We start from the raw sequence: 16548 nt of genomic DNA on the forward strand, positions 1-16548 counted from the left end.
AGTTACACAGAGAATCACAAAGCATGCATTATCCAAACGCTAAATTAAAGCTCATCGTTTTCAGAGTGTGTTCTATTTGGGTGGGAGGGGAATGATACAGATTTGCCTTTCTAATTAGCTTCTTTTCTGGTCAATATTAAAATTGGTCTTTCTTAACTGCCTGCTGACATTACAACTGGAGTAGGTATTCCAGAAGTTATTCTTTGATTAAAAACACAATTACAGGAAATGTACTAAGTGGGTAAGCAACAGCCACATATGAATAATGGAGAACTAACCACAAATTTGAGTTAGAAAGGAATTCTAGTTAGAAATTCTAGCCACAGGTCAGAATTTAGCATCTACAACATAAATCTAGTACTTGCTAAGTTATGTGTCTTTTCCCCGAAGTTAACAAGAGAGGGTCGCATGTACTGCCCTGTCCAGAGACCCCAGCCTACCCACCCAGTGAAATTCCAGAAGCAGGGTGTTGGCTATTTCAGGCTGAAAGGAAGAAAAGGCCTCTGCTACCAGACTTGCCAAGATCCCCTGAAGGGACCCCAGCCTAAATTTCTTCTTTCTTCTTATTCTTATTTGGGCAAACCCAATTTGGAAAGCCTGTCAGATTAGGCCCAGCTGGACAGTGTTTAATGCCCCTCGTGAATACATGCACAGGAGAAATCACGACCTTTTGAAACTCTTGATTCCTCTAAGTCATTTTAAAAAGCCAGAATCCTGCATCTGCATTTGTTTCGCGTGTCGCACTCCCACTAGGCACTTTTAAAAAATCAAAATATTGCAGATCTCTGCATCTCAGAGGCCAAGGTAGGGACACACGCCTCTTTATGGGACTGAGACTGGGAAAAGTGCCCTACTGGGTCTTCCAGGCCGTCAACGTTAGGTCACACTTTTGCTCGCTGTCTCTCTCTCTCTCTCCAGTTCTTTTGGTTTTCTGTGGACACGATCTGATCTTCAACATCTCTGAATCCATGTAGTGTAAGCCATGTTATAACTGGGGTTCCCTGTGTACACACAACCTTTGGTAGGGACCTTCATCTCAAGAGCAGAAAATATTTCACAATTTTACGGAAATTCTTGCTTTTTTGGTTCATGGCCCCAGACTGGCTAAGGGAGTAAATAGTTTTCCTTAGGACTGAACAAGAACAGCTTAGAACACCTCAAAAACAGTGTTCACATCTAGATGGGAATGCTTGCAGCTATGCTACTTAAATTTTCTTTCTTCCCTGTCTTCTCTCTTCTCCCCTCTGCTCCCCTCTCCCTCCAGCCTGCACCACCTAAAATGCCAGAAAGCGACTTATTTACATCTCCTTCCCAAAGCCCTTGAGTGTCCTTTACCGCTCGGATAAAAGCCTCTACTCTTTCCTTAGAGTTTCATCTCCAAATTACTTCTCACACTCAGCCCTGCAGGGATACAGAGAGGCTAAGAAAGAGCATCTGGTATTTTGCACTAAGGATGCAGTAGTGGCGGGAAGATGGAGACAGAGGAAAAAGGGGAGTTAACAGTTCCCAGCCATGTAAGGAACAAGCCCAGCCCTTTTTGGAATGAGATCAGAAGACAGCGAGAGGCCTTGGAGAAGAAATTTTATCTGGCTGGTTATTGCTTCGGCCTGCGGGTCTGGGGCTGCGTGCGTGTGGGCGCTTGAAGTGCCGAGCTGCCCCCACGTGGCAGCCTCTAAGGGCATGCCCACAGCGCGGGCTCCCATGCACCTCAGCAGGCAAGGCACGTAACCGGCCAGCGGCTCCCTCAGCAGCACCATGGCTAGCTTTCATGCTTGCCTCAAGATTTCAGAGTAAGTGGCGGGCGCAGCCGACCTACTCCCCCTAGACACCACGGAGTGGAGGGTGGCAGAACGCCAGCCGGCCTTGCAGCGGCTCCTACCCGCCCAAGTGGTGCGCTCGCCGCAAAGACGGGCGGCGAGGTGACCCGGGGGTGGGCGGCGGGCAGCGAGACACCTCTGGGCTCGAACTTGCAACATCATTCCCCTGTGCAGCCCGCCGGTTGGGGGCGGTGTCCTCCTGGGAGAGCTCGCGCAGGTGTGCGTGTGTGTGGGAAAGCTCAGCAGCGGGAGAGCCCTCCACCCAGCTTCCGGGACTCGGCAGGTCGGGGGACACAGAGACAGGTCAACTCTATGTGGGGAAATGAGGGCCGGCTGGACGCCTTGAGGCTTCTCTGCGTTTCACGCTTCCTCTCCTTCCTGCCCGGCACCCCTACCTTGCTCACCTGGGCCCCAGGGACCCAGGGGCCAGGATGGGAAGTCGAACGTATTCCCAAGGCTGTTGCAGTTGTGGTTGGTTGACTTGCAAAGGCAAGACGGAGGGAAGCACCAAAGGGGAACTTGGCCCAGCTGCAGTGACTGACCTGGAAATACCTAGTTATTTCCGGGGTTTCCTGTCCCGCACACCGCGGTTCCCTACTTCTTGGTGCAGGGGTACTTTGTGGCACTCCTACAGCCTTGGCTTTGCCAGGGTTTGTAAGAAATGGCTCAAGTATGAGAAGGGAGATCTGCACAAGGGTGATGTTTATATAACAGACAGACCAGGGAGAGAGACTGGACAAAGCTATAGATTCTCTATGTGTCAAGAAACCTAGCCAACACCATCTCAAGGTAAAGCATCCCACAAACCTGAATTTTACAAGGCTCATTTCATTGATTAGTAACACCATTCAAGTAACTGACGGCAATAATTCTGTCAAATAATGTGGCTCAATTACATTGGAACATGATGTTTTGGCACTAGTAAGCAGCCGGCAAGCAGCTAGCATGACTGACAATAAATGATCTTGTAGGGAGATAAGGGAGATGGGGGACTGGGGCCAAGAAGTGGAAGAGAGAAGAGAGGAAGGCAAAGAGAGAGGTGGAAAGAGAGAGGGGAACACGGATGAGTAGAGAGGAATTACCTTAAATTTTCTGAGTTGTCTTAATTTTCTAAATTTGTTCCAAGCTGTACAATATGCAGTCTCCCAGTTACTCGATGGGGTATTATCTCCAATAAGTATATTCTTATTATGTGTCCACAGTGTTGTTTTTGGATGTTGTGTGTGCATATGTTTACATATTGCAAGCAATTCCAAAAGGAAGAAGATATTAACCAAAATGGATTTAGTCATATGGTTAATTAGTGGGTATGTGATTGTACATGATTATTGCCAATTTTCAATCATGGAGTGAACACTCTTCTTTTCCCTTAACTATTCCAACTTGGAATCACAGCCAGAAACCCATTTCACTCATTGCAAGTCTCCAGTCATTGGGAGTTGCATGGGTTCATCTCGCCCTGCAATTCTCTCCCTACATGGAAACACACTGCATAAACAAGAACTGGCAGCCTCCAGCCTGCAGGCCCAAAGTAGAATTCCATGTGATTTCTAATGGTACTCCACCTGGAATGCTAAAGTGAAGTGGTTCAGGTATGGACGTGTGGGTAGATTGGCTGCCCATTTCCGCTTCTTCCCCAAGATCAGTACCATAACATGCTCCCATTTTTCTGCTGGTGAGTGGGCCTGGACTCTTGAAATGCTGCTGATCCCCATAAAAAAGTGTCCTTGGCAACTATTGTAAAACCCTCTCTCCAGGGCTATCATCTCACTGTTGTGCCCTCAATCTATGGCCTTGAATGGATGCTGTGGATGTTACAAGGCTTTCTCTGTGTAATTCATGGTAGCACCAGATGACAGAGACATTGTCAGTGAGTGCTTTGGGAGGGCCAAGGGAGATGATAACAGCAAGCATTTTACTCCCAGGTGAGCTTCCAAGCCCTTTCTCCCTGGGGCTCAGTGTTAGCTTATGTTAGATTTTCCTACTTGTAAACGAGCAAGGGGCCTTTCTTGGGGCCCCTTCACCCTAACGTCTACTTTCTGTGGAGGGAATTTGGAGCAACCTGAGGTCTTTAGGTTGGAAGAGGAAAATCAGTGGACAAAATGGCTTGCTCTTATGGCCTCAGGTGAAGAAGTCTCAGTCCGAGCTCATGTTTATTGAATCTGGGCTGAAGGTACAGGAGAAATGATAAGAGGGCATTTGAGATTAAGGAGCCAGGGCCTTTACAAATAAGTGGCATAGAGTGTTTCACAGGACCTAAAAGGGAAAAGAAACTTGGTGTACATTTAAAAACAGTGTGTACCTACACTGTAGCTAGCTTTGTGCCGAGCCCTCTGGGAGAAACTTTTCCTTTCCCCTCCCGGAGCCAAGCAAGCACAGTGCCTGGCACAAGTATTTGTTGAAGGAATCTTGTTAACTGAACCAAGATGCACTTAAGGAGCTTGCCTTCTTAGGGGGTGACCAGGCCAGTAAACAACAGTTTGCAAGAGGTGGAGGGTGGGGACATAAGCTCAGTAGGAGAGAATGTAAAGGAGAGTAGGAGCACTTGGAAGCGAGCACATGGAGGAACTCTCGGGTCCTCTTCTTTGAGCTTTTTCCTAGGCTCCACGTGTTGTGGGAGAGGAAGACTGGGAGGGAAATGGTGCTGGCTCAAACATTCACTGCTCCCCCTGTAAACCTTGGGCACTCTCACACTCTCCATCCCCCTAACACTCCCACCTCCCCGCAACACAAGGAGGTTTCCTAGGATCACAACTTGGCCAAATCAGTAGGGTTGCACTTTCTCAACGAAGCCCAATAGGCCTTGAAATTCAAATTTGGGCAAAACACAGGATTGGTTCACAGTCTCCTCTCCCGCATACAATCGCAGTCTAGATTTTATATATAAATATATACATTTATCATAGTGGAGATGTTTGAAATGTCTGGCCGGTGGTGGAATGGGTATGTTCAGAGCAGCCATCCATATTCTTGTGGGTCTTGACTCCATGGCAAGAGCCTCAGTGGCACTTTGCTCTAATCAAATGAGTCTGTAGTTTAAAAACCCAGTCTGGGTTTTTAAATTCCTAACCAGTTACTGTAGATATAGATCTTGCTCAAGATAAGTAGTTATTAAGTTCTGTTACTATTTTCATAGAGATGGAAGGACAGCAGGTTACAGGAGAATTATCAAGAGTGGTGAATATGCTTATTGGAAGAAGGGAGAAAAGAGCAGTAGACTTGAATTATGTGACACCATATTGCACAAGTATAAAAGGAGATGAAGGCAAAGCAAAATAACTTTTTAAATCTGACAAGACCCTGTAATGGTGGGATGGGTGACAATGTCTTCACTTCAAGGGTAAACAAAGTGGGCCCCAGAGGTTTTAAGGTATTCTCTTTGGGTCATACAGTCAGTGGCAATACCAAGATTAGACTCCTAAGTACCCTGACTCCCAGCATAGAGCTGTCTAGCTTGGATAGATGAAAGATCGTCATCTGAGTAGTAGACCAAAATCATACATTGTGGGATACTGTGGCCGGCCTCTGGGACTGCTGCAGAGGTCAATTCAGCCTAAGGCAAAATGGTGAGCTCAGGCAACTTTTTGTTGTTGTTTCTGAACAGGGTCTCTTACTCTGTCACCCAGGCTGGAGTGCAGTGGAACAATCATAGCTCCCTGCAGCCTTGAACTCCTGGGCTCAAGTGAAACTCCTGCCTCAGCCTCCCAAGTAGATGGGACTACAGGTGTCTACCACCATGTCTGGTTAATTTTTAAAAAATCTTTTTATAGAGACAGGGTCTTGCTATGTTGCCCAGACTGGTCTCAAACTCCTGGGCTCAAGTGATCCTCTCACCTCAGCCTGGGATTACAGGCATGAACCACTGTGCCTAGCCCAGGGCAACTTTGTTTTTAGCAACCCCAGTCTCTCCTGTTACAACCCATTTCCGATTTCAGTACGCCTTCCACTCCACGTGTTCTGGGCCTGAACTTTGCCCTTCTCTCCAAGCCTGTCTTCTCCAGGCCTTTGGCCTTCTAGGCCGTGGATTTCCTCTTGGCCAACACATTGCCATCTTGTGGCCCAGGGGCTAGCTCTTAGCCAACTGACCTGTGATGACAGGTTAGTAGACATTAATGATTAACTCCTGATAATGTGTATTTCAACAGGACCTGGATGCTTTTGTGTCACTCCAGTGATTGCTGGTAATCTTGGGGATCTAGCCAGGATAGTGAGCCCCTCACATCATGCTAGTCAGCTTCTCCTACTCCAAGAACAGGATTCAGGAAAGCGAGGCTGAGAGCTTCTGCAACAGGTACTTGACACCTGACCAGGGAATTACTATTGTAAATTATGTGTCAGTCTGCTCCCCTTGGCTGCAAAACTTCCCTGATGCCCCTGGAAGCAGTGTGGGTTGCAATTTGCGATTAGAAGCCATAAATATTGACTTGTAATGCGGTCCAGTTGCTGGTATTCTGGGGATCCATGCATTCTCTTTTGGCCCTGAGTAGCCCCCTGGAATTCAGATGCTAGAAGACAGCCAACCCTGAAGTGCCCTCTACTGACCTGGGCCCATCTCCCCATAGCATCTGCAACCAGTTCTCCAGAACCCGAGACCTTGTGGCATACCTAGCTGCATGGAGAGAACAATGATGAACATGAAATTTGACTCTATGTGACATTCCAGTTGGGGAAGGCAAATTTAGGCCCTTCGAAAGCACCAAAAATGTGTAGCTGCAGCTTAGCCTGCCAGATCAGACCCAACTTCCACTCCTCACTATAATTAGGAGTGTTTAATGTGGTCATTAGAGATCACTGTGGCACTTCACTTCCTTCTCTCCCTCCCTTCTTTCCTGTTTTTTTTTTTTCCCCTAGTTTTAGAAGAAAGATTGTTAACTCCCCTGGCAAGGGGCTCAGTCTGGGCGTCGCATTTTGCTAGCTTGCATTCACTCAGTTGCATTTTTCATTCATGAGAGCAATAGGAGGATTGATAGGTGCCATTGGAGTGGCAGGTACCAGTGTAGGGGTCGGAGGGAGGAGGTACTGTCCCAGGCCCCTGGCCTCACCCTCTGTAGGGAATTAGGGGGAAACTGGCTCTTGGGTAATTTCTTGAATATATTATTTGCCATATTTACCAGTTTACCTAAAGTTTTTTCTTTCAGTTATTTAGAACATAAAGTATTTAAGTCTCTGCAAAAATTCATTTAGAAGAAAATGATTTTAAAAGCTTTTGGAGATTTCTCTAAACATGTAGTCAACAGGTTTCATTTGGTCTTTAGCAGCATTCTAAGGGATGTTCCATTTGTTATAGGGAGGTTTGGTTTCCTTGGGAACATATGAAAAATGCGGAAAAGTATATTATTTCATCAGGAGCCAAAATTTCAGCATATTATATGGGAATGCTTACATTTGTTTCTTTTAAAAAATTTATGTATTTTCTTGATTGACAATGGAATATTTGTGTGTATTTATGGTGTACAACCTGATGTTTTGATATATGTATACATTGTGGAATGATTAAATCAAGGCAACTAACATATCCATCACCTTATATACTTATTTTTTGTACACTAGCTTCTTTTGAATCCTTTGAAAGTGCATTTTCAGTTGTATCAACTTTAGCATTTTTAGAATTCTTTCCTCAGTTTCTCATATAGCACAATTTTTTGTTGTGTGTTATTTCTGGAAATTAGTAACCAAAATGTAAAATGCGATGTGATTGCCCCTGTCATTTCCTAATTGATTTTCTATTTTAGCATTCTTTTAGCTTTTTAAACCAATCTGCTTCTTACCCTTCCTTCACAGTTTCATAGTTATGGTCAATGGATAGCAAATTTGAGGAATGAATCCTACAATGTATTATAGTAATCCTTTCTTGGCATCTTTACTCTCCTTCTACTGCTTTACTCTTTCATGAAATCTTCAATAGGTATCAAAACCGCCCATTCAATTCAAATTGCTATAAACTTTATAATTCGCTAGAAGAAATTAGTTTTAGTGAATTGGATTGCTTTCAGAAGATCAAGTTAAGTTAGTGAAGGCTTGCCATTTGATTACTTCAAATACATATATAGTAAATACATATATAGTACTTACCTTGACCCAGTACCTCAGGGTCAAGGTAGGTACTTGTTCTCCTACCAGCTGGATGAGCTCACCTCACCTGCCACTCACCTCCTGCTGTGTGGCCCAGTTCCTAACAGGCTACAGACCAGTAGTGGTCTGTGGCTTGGGGGTTGTGGGCCCCTGTTGTATGCTATTACTTCAAATGCATATATAGTACTTACCCTCAACTGGAGGGTGACAGGGGCATGTGGGGGATAATTTTGCTCCCCAGGGGACATTTGGCAATGTCTGGAGACATTTTTGGGGCCAAGGTATGCTACTGACATCTAGTGGTTAGAGACCCAGGGATGCTGCTAAACATCCAAGGATGAGCAGGAAGAGCCATCCCCTACCTCCCACCAAAGAATTTTGCAGCCCCAAATGTCAATCATCCCTAGATTATGAGATTCTACCTTAAACTAATAACAGTTTCCCAAAGTAGAAGTCTGAGGAGGACCCACCTTAAGAGCATTTAGACCAGCACTGTCCACTCGAAGTTTCTGTGATAATGGAAATGACCTCTATCTCTGCTGTCCAATAAGATAGTCACTGGCCACGTGTGGCTACTGAACCCTTGCAGGGTGGTTAGCATAACTGAAAAACTGAGTATTTAATTTTATTTTATTTCAAGTAATTTAAAATTAAACAACCACATGTGGCTAGTGGCTTTCATATTGGATTCAGTGTTAGAGGCATTATGATCTAGTGGAGCATAGTCCTGGGTTCATGTCCACAGTCTACCACTTTCTAGCTTTATGGTCTTGAGTATGTCATCTAGGCCTTCTGAGCCTCGGTTTTCTCATCTGCAAAACAAGAAGTAACAATGGTACCTACTTTTCAGGATAGTGAGTATCAAATTCAATTATGCCTGAGAAATAAAACATGTAGCAGTATCCAGCACAGTAAGAATTTGAGAGATGTTAGCAATTATTGCTAGAGATTTGTGATAAGTATAGTAATTGTCATCATGTAAGTGAGTCTTGTGCAGGGCTTAAAAACAAGACCTCCCCTGCAACATTATTTAAAGGTCACTTCAGAGGCAGAGCTCCAACTCTCTGCCCTCACAGGATTCCTCTAGGCATGTTCCCATGCCTCTCTGGCCACATCTGCAAAGTGGGAATAATAAAATGCTTCTCTCCTAGCTGTCTATGCTACAGCATTGTTGGGATGTGCTCTGAAGAGTACAAAGCCCTCTGGAAGTATAAGGTTTGTGCCATAAGTTTGCACATTGCAGCTGTGCTTTCATCCAGATTCAGTACAAAATTCCTGCCTTGGTAAAACTGTCTTAAATTTGGAATGTAAGTGTCTGAATTGGGAAGGCTGTACCGGAGAGCAGCAGGAAACCGGGAGTTCCTCACGATGTTAGGCCCTGCTCTGTTGGTCACCTGACCAGAGTATGGCAGGACAGCCCATGCACCATTTTAAGGATGCATTGAAGCTTGGCATTTGGGGCTGGGAAGCCAGAGCACTATATGGACAAAGCTGTCTCCCAGGCTCCTAATGAAGGAGCAAGGCATCTGGTTCAAGGGGAAAGAAGAAAGTATACAAGGGGAAAGTATAGTGTGCCATCAAAGGCCATACTGCCCAAGGGTTCAGCCTCTTAGGCAGAGTGTCTGGACTGACAGATATATATGTACACATGTGGAAAATATTTTGGTACCATATAGTAGAAAGTGCATGGGGCTTTGGAGTCCAGTATGGGTTTGAATCCTCACAATGCTACTTACTAGCCATGTGGCCATAGGTGAATGCCTTAACCTTTCTGAGCCTTAATTTTCTCATCTGTAAAATGGAGATGATTCCTACCTCACAGTGTTGTCACAAAGATTAAATCAGGTAACTGGCGGGCACAAGTAGGTTGCCCTCAGTAAATATGAGTTCCCTTGTCACCTTATGTTGACAAACAAAGAGCGACCATTAACCAATTAGCTAGTCATGATCCCATTTCTGTTCCTTTGGGATAGCCAAAGGAAATAAAAGTTTCTGCTGTTGGTATAGGAAAGCCATTTAGTCCTTTCTGGAGAAGAGGAAAGGGGAAGGATTTTCCTTGCTGTGCCACTGCAGTGTCCAAAAAAGCAGTCTGAACTGTTTAAGAACAGACTCGGGTGAAAGGTTAAAAGCACAGGGCCTGGATGGTCACAAATACAGTTAATGAGGAGCCTGAGCGGCCTCACCTGGGCTTGATACTTGCCCCAAAGAAGTCACTACATTCTGTGAACCCAGAGAGAGGCTTTCTGGGGACAATCAGTTTCCCAGGAGTCTGGGATTGAAACTCAAGCCATATCTGTGGCCTATTGATCCAATGGTAGCTAATGGGCCAAGGGCACAGGTTGGATCCGGTTGGCTTTGCCCTCACACACCCATGGGCCCCAACCCCCAATACAGGTAACCGTTGGACAAACCTGCTGGTTACTGGGGGGCTGATGGAGAGAGTATGGGTAACTGCAGAAAGTCTCATCCCCTATTTTCGGGAAACTGATGAAGAGCAGGGAACATAGGTCATTAACACCATGGGGAGGAAAGCCTTCTGGTGGAGAAGAGAGAGTAATACCAATAATAGTGAACATGTATTGAGTGCTTACTGTGTTTTATGCCTCATGCCAAGAGCTTTATATGAGTGATATAGTTTAGATACTTGTACCCTCCAAGTCCCATGTCGAAACCTGATCCCCAATGTTGGAGGTGAAGCCTAGTGGGAGGTGTGTGGGTCATGGGAATGGATCCCGCATGAATGGCTTGGTGCTCTACCAGTGGTAATGAGTGAGTTCTCACTCTATTACTTCACATGAGATCTGATTGTTGAAAAGAGCCTGGAACCTCCTCCCCTCTCTTTTCTCTTTCTTTTCTTTATTCTTTTTTTTTTTTTTTTTTTTTTTTGAGATGGAGTCTCACTTTGCTGCCCAGGCTGGAGTGCAGTGGCATGATCTCGGCTCACTGCAACCTCCGCCTCCTGGGTTCAAGTGATTCTCCTGCCTCAGCCTCCTGTAGCTGGGATTACAGGCATGCGCCACCATGCCCAGCTAATTTTGTATTTTTAGTAGAGATGGGGTTTCATCATGTTGGCCAGGCTGGTCTTGAACTCCTGACCTCAGGTGATTCACCCACCTCGGCCTCCCAAGGTGCTAGGATTGCAGGCGTGAGGCACTGTGCCCACCTCCTTCCTTTCTTTCACCATGTAATCTTCACAAACCAGCTCCACTTCTGCCATGATTAGAAGCTTCCTGAGGCCCTCACCAGAAGCAGATGCTGGCAGTCTTATATAGGTTGCAGAACGATGAGCCAAATCAAAGTCTTTTCTTTATAAATTACCCAGCCTCAGATATTCCCTTATAGCAATGCAAAATGGACTAATGCAGTGAGTTAGTTCACCATGCTGTCTGTGAGAGCAGGGCCCTTCTCTTTACTGAGCACTGCTCTGGGCTCTTCTTAGCACATACCAGGAGCTCAATGAACAATTATTAAATGAATGAATCTTCACAGTTAGCCTATGATGAAAGTACTACACTTAGCCCCACTTATCAGCTAAGGAAATTTAGGTTTTGAGCAGTTCAGTGTCTTGCCCAAGATCACACACCTAGTAATTGACAAGAACTAGGATTCAAACCTAGATTTGTCCAGCTTCATAGCCTAAGCCTTTCACAATTATGTTATGCTTCCTCCTCAGAAGGTCAAAGTGCCAGATTTCTCTTTCTGTGACAAAAGCACATCTGCTTAGAAACTACTGGATCAGAGTCAAGAGCACTACACAAAGACTTATTATGATGTTCATACTTCTTTCATTCTACCTATTCCCTTCATCTCCTAAATTCTGTCCCCAGACCCTTCTATTATCATGTTCATTCTGTAAATCAGGAAACTGAGGCATGAAGGGATTATATGACTTACCTTAGGCCACACAGCTTGTCAAGATCTGCATTAGTCTGAGGTTCTGGTCCTCAAAAATTTCCCAGCCTCATAGGAAGAGGGAGAGTTTCATCTAATGAGGCCAAGGCCCCAGGAGAAAAAATTAACAAAGGGCCCCATATTGTTAAATCAACTTGCTTGAACTTTTAAAAGTAGAAAAAAAATACTTTACCCATCTAATTTGAACATTTTGAACCATATTTCTTGCTACAAACACAAAAACTTAGAACAATATAATTCAGTTATCTACTATAACATATAAGGGAGATGTTCAAAATGAGAAATAGAAACAAGAGAACAAGAAAAGAAGAGATATGGACCTGGGAAAGTCCAGATATGAGTAAGAAAAGAGCAACAGCACAGGAGGCAGTGTATTTCAGAAAAATATTGCTACAGAAAGTTGATAAAGTCATGTTGCATTTTTACATTAACGAGGTCTTTATTTCTTATTTCCTGGCCTGTGAACTTCATGAGCTAAGGACTAACTAGCCCATCCTATGAACTAAGGATCGTGATACTTCTTCCTTGCTGCATTTAGATCTTCCCTTTCCATAAGCCCAACTGTCCTGGGAAAATGGAAAGGAAAGTAAGTCAAAGAGAGAGTCTTCTGAGCCAATGGGAGAAAGGAAAGGGTCCTGGGAGCACAGGCGCATCTGCCTCCTCAGATTTGCAACAGAACCCAGTAGATCAGGCACGGAAAGTTTCCTCTCTAGAGTTTGCCATCAAGCATGTGAACAGAGGTTTCTGCTTTAGTTCACTGTTCATTTATGATAGTTGGAGGGGTATCCAGAAACCTGTTAAGGGAAAGAGAAGGGGGAAAATCCTCACTAAACCTCCAAAACCTTTTTTTTTTTTTAATGCGGTCTTGCTGTGTTGCCCAAGCTGGCCTCGAACTCCTGGGCTCAAGCAATCCTTTTGCCTTAGCCTCTCCAGTAGCTGGGACTACAGGAATGTGCCACCATGCCCAGCCATGCCCTATTTTTGAAGGACATAATTTTAAGTTCACATGTGAAGAATGTTTGTTCCTTTTGTCCTTGTGGCTCCAGAAGCCAAACATCAATGATCCTGAGACTTATTTTATACAGAAATGGCTTATGTTTGCTTCTTCAGAGTTAGAGGAAGGAGGAAACTCTTTGGGATGAGGTAGTTCTCTTTAGAAGTGGAGGAAATAATGAGTGGGGAATTTTTAGTTAAATCTGCAACCTGTGCTTTTTTTTTTTTTTTTTTTGGAAAGAGTCTTGCTCTGTTGCCCAGGCTGGAGTGCAGTGGCACAATCTCAGCTCACTGCAATCTCTGCCTCCCAGGTTCAAGCAATTCTCCTGCCTCAGCCTCCTGAATAGCTGGGATTACTGGTGCATGCCACCACGCCCGGCTAATTTTCGTATTTTTAGTAGAGATGGGGTTTTACCATGTTGGCCAGGCTGATCTCAAACTCCTGACCTCAGTTAATCCACCCACCTCAGCCTCCCAAGGTGCTGGGATTACAGGTGTGAGCCACCACACCCAGCCTGTGCATTTTTTAATGACAAATATAGCTTAGGTTTCTAAACAATCTGAAAGTAAGACAGTGTTCTGCAATATTGAAAGGCTTCTAAAAGGCTTGCTGTGAAGGCTGGGCCACCATTGGCCAACTCAGGGAGGACTTATAGTGAGCCTCTGCAAAATCTGGCTACTCTAGGATGAACTGGGAACTTTGAAAGATCATCTCAGGAAATAATGGAATCCAAGAATGCCTGGGCTAAAAATAACCCTAGACTTCAAGTCTAGTTCAACCACTTAGTCCTTAGGGGAGTAAACGGAGGCTCCAAGAAAGGACTCCATGTGCCCCAGGCCTCACAGCTAGTTAATTGCAGAGCTGGGGTTTGAACTGTCCAAAAATTGCTGGAGGCCTCATTGGAGGCTCACACCTTAGAAGTGTTTATTAGAAGAAAAATACCTCCATCTGTGGTCACGATTCTCTCTAGATATCATTCAAATTGCTTTTTCTTCACCACGCTTGCCTTACCATCCATTTCTTTTTATTATTTATTATTCAAGATATAGATGTAGGAGGTACAAGTGCAGTTGTATTACATGGACATATTGCAGGTAACTGCAGAATGTCTCATCTCCTACTTTAGGGAAACTGATGAAGAACAGGGAACACAGGTCATTAACACCGTGGGGAGGACAGCCTTCTTGTGCAGAAGGGAGAGTAATACCAGTAACAGTGAACATGTATCGAGTGCTTACTATGTGTTATGCTTCTTGCCAAGAGCTTTATATGAGTGATACAGTGTGGATACTTGGTGAAGTTTAGGCTTCTAGTGCACCCAACACCCTAGTAGTATACACTGTACCCAATAGGTAATTTCTCACCATCCACTCCCCTCCCACCTTCCCACTTTCCTGAGGTTCCAATGTCTATTAATCCACACTCTAGCTGCCATCCATTTCTTATGTCTTCCCAATTCAGGTTTTCTGTTTCAGCCATGCCCTGTACCCAAGGTGATTTACAGCAGAGTTTCCTTAAAGCGAGGTATTTGGAGCCCTCACCTCCCAGGAGTCACTTGGAAGGTTCTGGACTTGCAGGTTCCTGGGCCCCACTCCAACTGAAGAAGCAGCATCCCTGCGAGTGAGTGCCAAGGAATCAGTGATTGTTACACATGCTCTTGACTTACAGCCTTCCTCCTTGAACCTTGTACTCACAGTTCGCCTTTATCTGTCATGGAAGTTTTGAAAATCCCACTATTTATTGAGCACTTTCTTTGTGCTACTTTCTATGCATCTCATTTATTCCTCACATGCTGGTGTATACTTTTCTCTCATGCTCAAGTGGACAACTGGGCAGTGTCCAGCTGGGTCAGGGGCCAGCCACCTGCCACCCCCATTTAGGAGCTTCTCCCGGTCACTGTGAGGACAGATGCTACCCCCAGTGTGGCTTTTTCTTTTTCCTAGGTCATTCTGACTAGGGATTCTTGTGCCTGAAGTTTAGAGAAGCCCAACAGATTTCTGCTCTCCTGGCGTTCACTGCCACTTTTCTTTTCCTTCCAGGTAGCATACTGTAGGAGGAAGAGCTTGGGCACATTATTCACTCCTTCCTGGTCACTAGGGTTTGTGGATGTCACCTGCTCTCTCTGTCCTCATCCGTAACTCATCTGTGCTGTCTCTCAGTGCCTCAGTGCTCAAGCTGTCAGCAAACTTTTCTGCCTAGCACCTGGAGCATCTTAAGTTCTGCCTTCTTGGCCGGGTGCGGTGGCTCATGCCTGTAATCCCAGCACTTTTGGAGGCCAAGGCAGGCAGATCACCTGAGGTCAGGAGTTTGAGACCAACCTGGCCAACATGGTGAAACCCTGTCTCTACTAAAAATACAAAAATTAGCCAAATGTGGTGGCACATGTCTGTAATCCCAGCTACTCAGGAAGCTGAGGCATGAGAATTGCTTGAACCTGGGAGGCAGAGGTTGCAGTGAGCCGAGATTGCACCATTGCACTCCAGCCTGGGTGACAGAGCGAGACACCGTCTCAAAAACAAAAACAAAAACAAAAACAAAAACCCAACAACAACAACAACAACAAAAACTTCTGCCTTCTCTATTGAGCCTTTCATGGTGACTTCAGCCTGCATTGAGAGGTCCCTTTTAGTCCCTTCTGCTGTAGATGGAGCCACCCGTACAGGTACCTTCTGGTCACTTCTGTAGCTTGACGGCCTCCTATGTTGTTCCCCTTCAGTCTCACCTTCTCTTGTTCTTTGACCTCATTTACATCTAAATCTCAGCATACTAGCCTTGCTTTGCTGTTCCTTGCCATTCTCAGCTTTGCCATGTGTTATGGACACCCTTTTCTGGCTTGATCTTACCCCTCTGCCTCATTTCTGGCATCTAGCCCTCTGTACCACACATGTAAGTAAAGTACACTCCAGCTTTTTGTTCCACAACTCTTGGGGCCTACAGACTCCTCCTATATGTAGCCAGTGCCCTAGAGCAGGGGCAGCCAATATTTTGGCTTCCCTGGGCCACATTGGAAGAATAATTGTCTTGGGCCACACATAAAATACACTAATTACAGCTGATGAGCTTAAAAAAAAAAAAATCGCAAAAAAAAAAAAATCATGATGTTTTAGGAAAGTTGGCAAATTTGTGTTGGGCCACATTCAAAGCCATCCTGGGCCTCATGCAGCACAGTAGCCGTGGGTTGGACAAGCTTGCCGTAGAGTTTAACCCTGAGAATCCTTGTCCTAACACATGATAATTTTGCCTCATCTTATTTTACAAATGTGAGAACTGAGGTCCAAAGAGGGGCTATGACTCGGGCAGGGCTGCAAAGACAACTTTTTGGAACAGCAGATTTCAGGACACAGGCTTTCTGATTCCCAATGTAGTTCTATTCTCAGTTGTTTCATGTCTATTCTTTCTCTTTGTCATCAGAGAATCGGTCACTTTCTGTAGCACTTATTGGCTCTGGAGTCAAATTGCCTAGATTCAAATCCTACCTTCAGAATTCGAAGTTGTCATGTGCCCTGGGCAGTTACTTAGCCTTTCTGTTTCCTCATCTACAAAATGGGGGAGAAGTGAAGATAACTAGTACCTACCTCATAGGATTGCTCTGAGGATTAAATGAGATGATGCATCCAAAGCACTTCGAACAGCATTTGCACATATTCATTGTCAAGTAAATGTTAACGATTTTATTTTGTCATTGCCTACATAGCGCCTGAAACAGGTCTGAGCACATAGTAGCTGTGCATAAAGACCTTGGGGTTACTAATG

At 44.9% G+C, this 16548-nt stretch overlaps 1 protein-coding gene across 1 annotated transcript in view; it reads left to right on the plus strand.

Moving 5' to 3' along the window:
* Window positions 1-1679: 1679 nt before the first annotated feature.
* Window positions 1680-16548, plus strand: part of LOC105468385 (KIAA1210 ortholog) — an 80275-nt gene continuing 65406 nt past the window's right edge. Inside the window, exon 1 of the mRNA XM_011718503.3 lies at window positions 1680-1790. Within this exon, the coding sequence (XP_011716805.2) occupies window positions 1756-1790 (35 nt within the window). The 5' untranslated portion in view covers window positions 1680-1755. The remainder of the gene's footprint in view (window positions 1791-16548) is intronic.

This window comes from Macaca nemestrina, chromosome X (assembly GCF_043159975.1).
Source record: "Macaca nemestrina isolate mMacNem1 chromosome X, mMacNem.hap1, whole genome shotgun sequence".
Classification (NCBI taxonomy): Eukaryota; Metazoa; Chordata; class Mammalia; order Primates; family Cercopithecidae; genus Macaca; species Macaca nemestrina.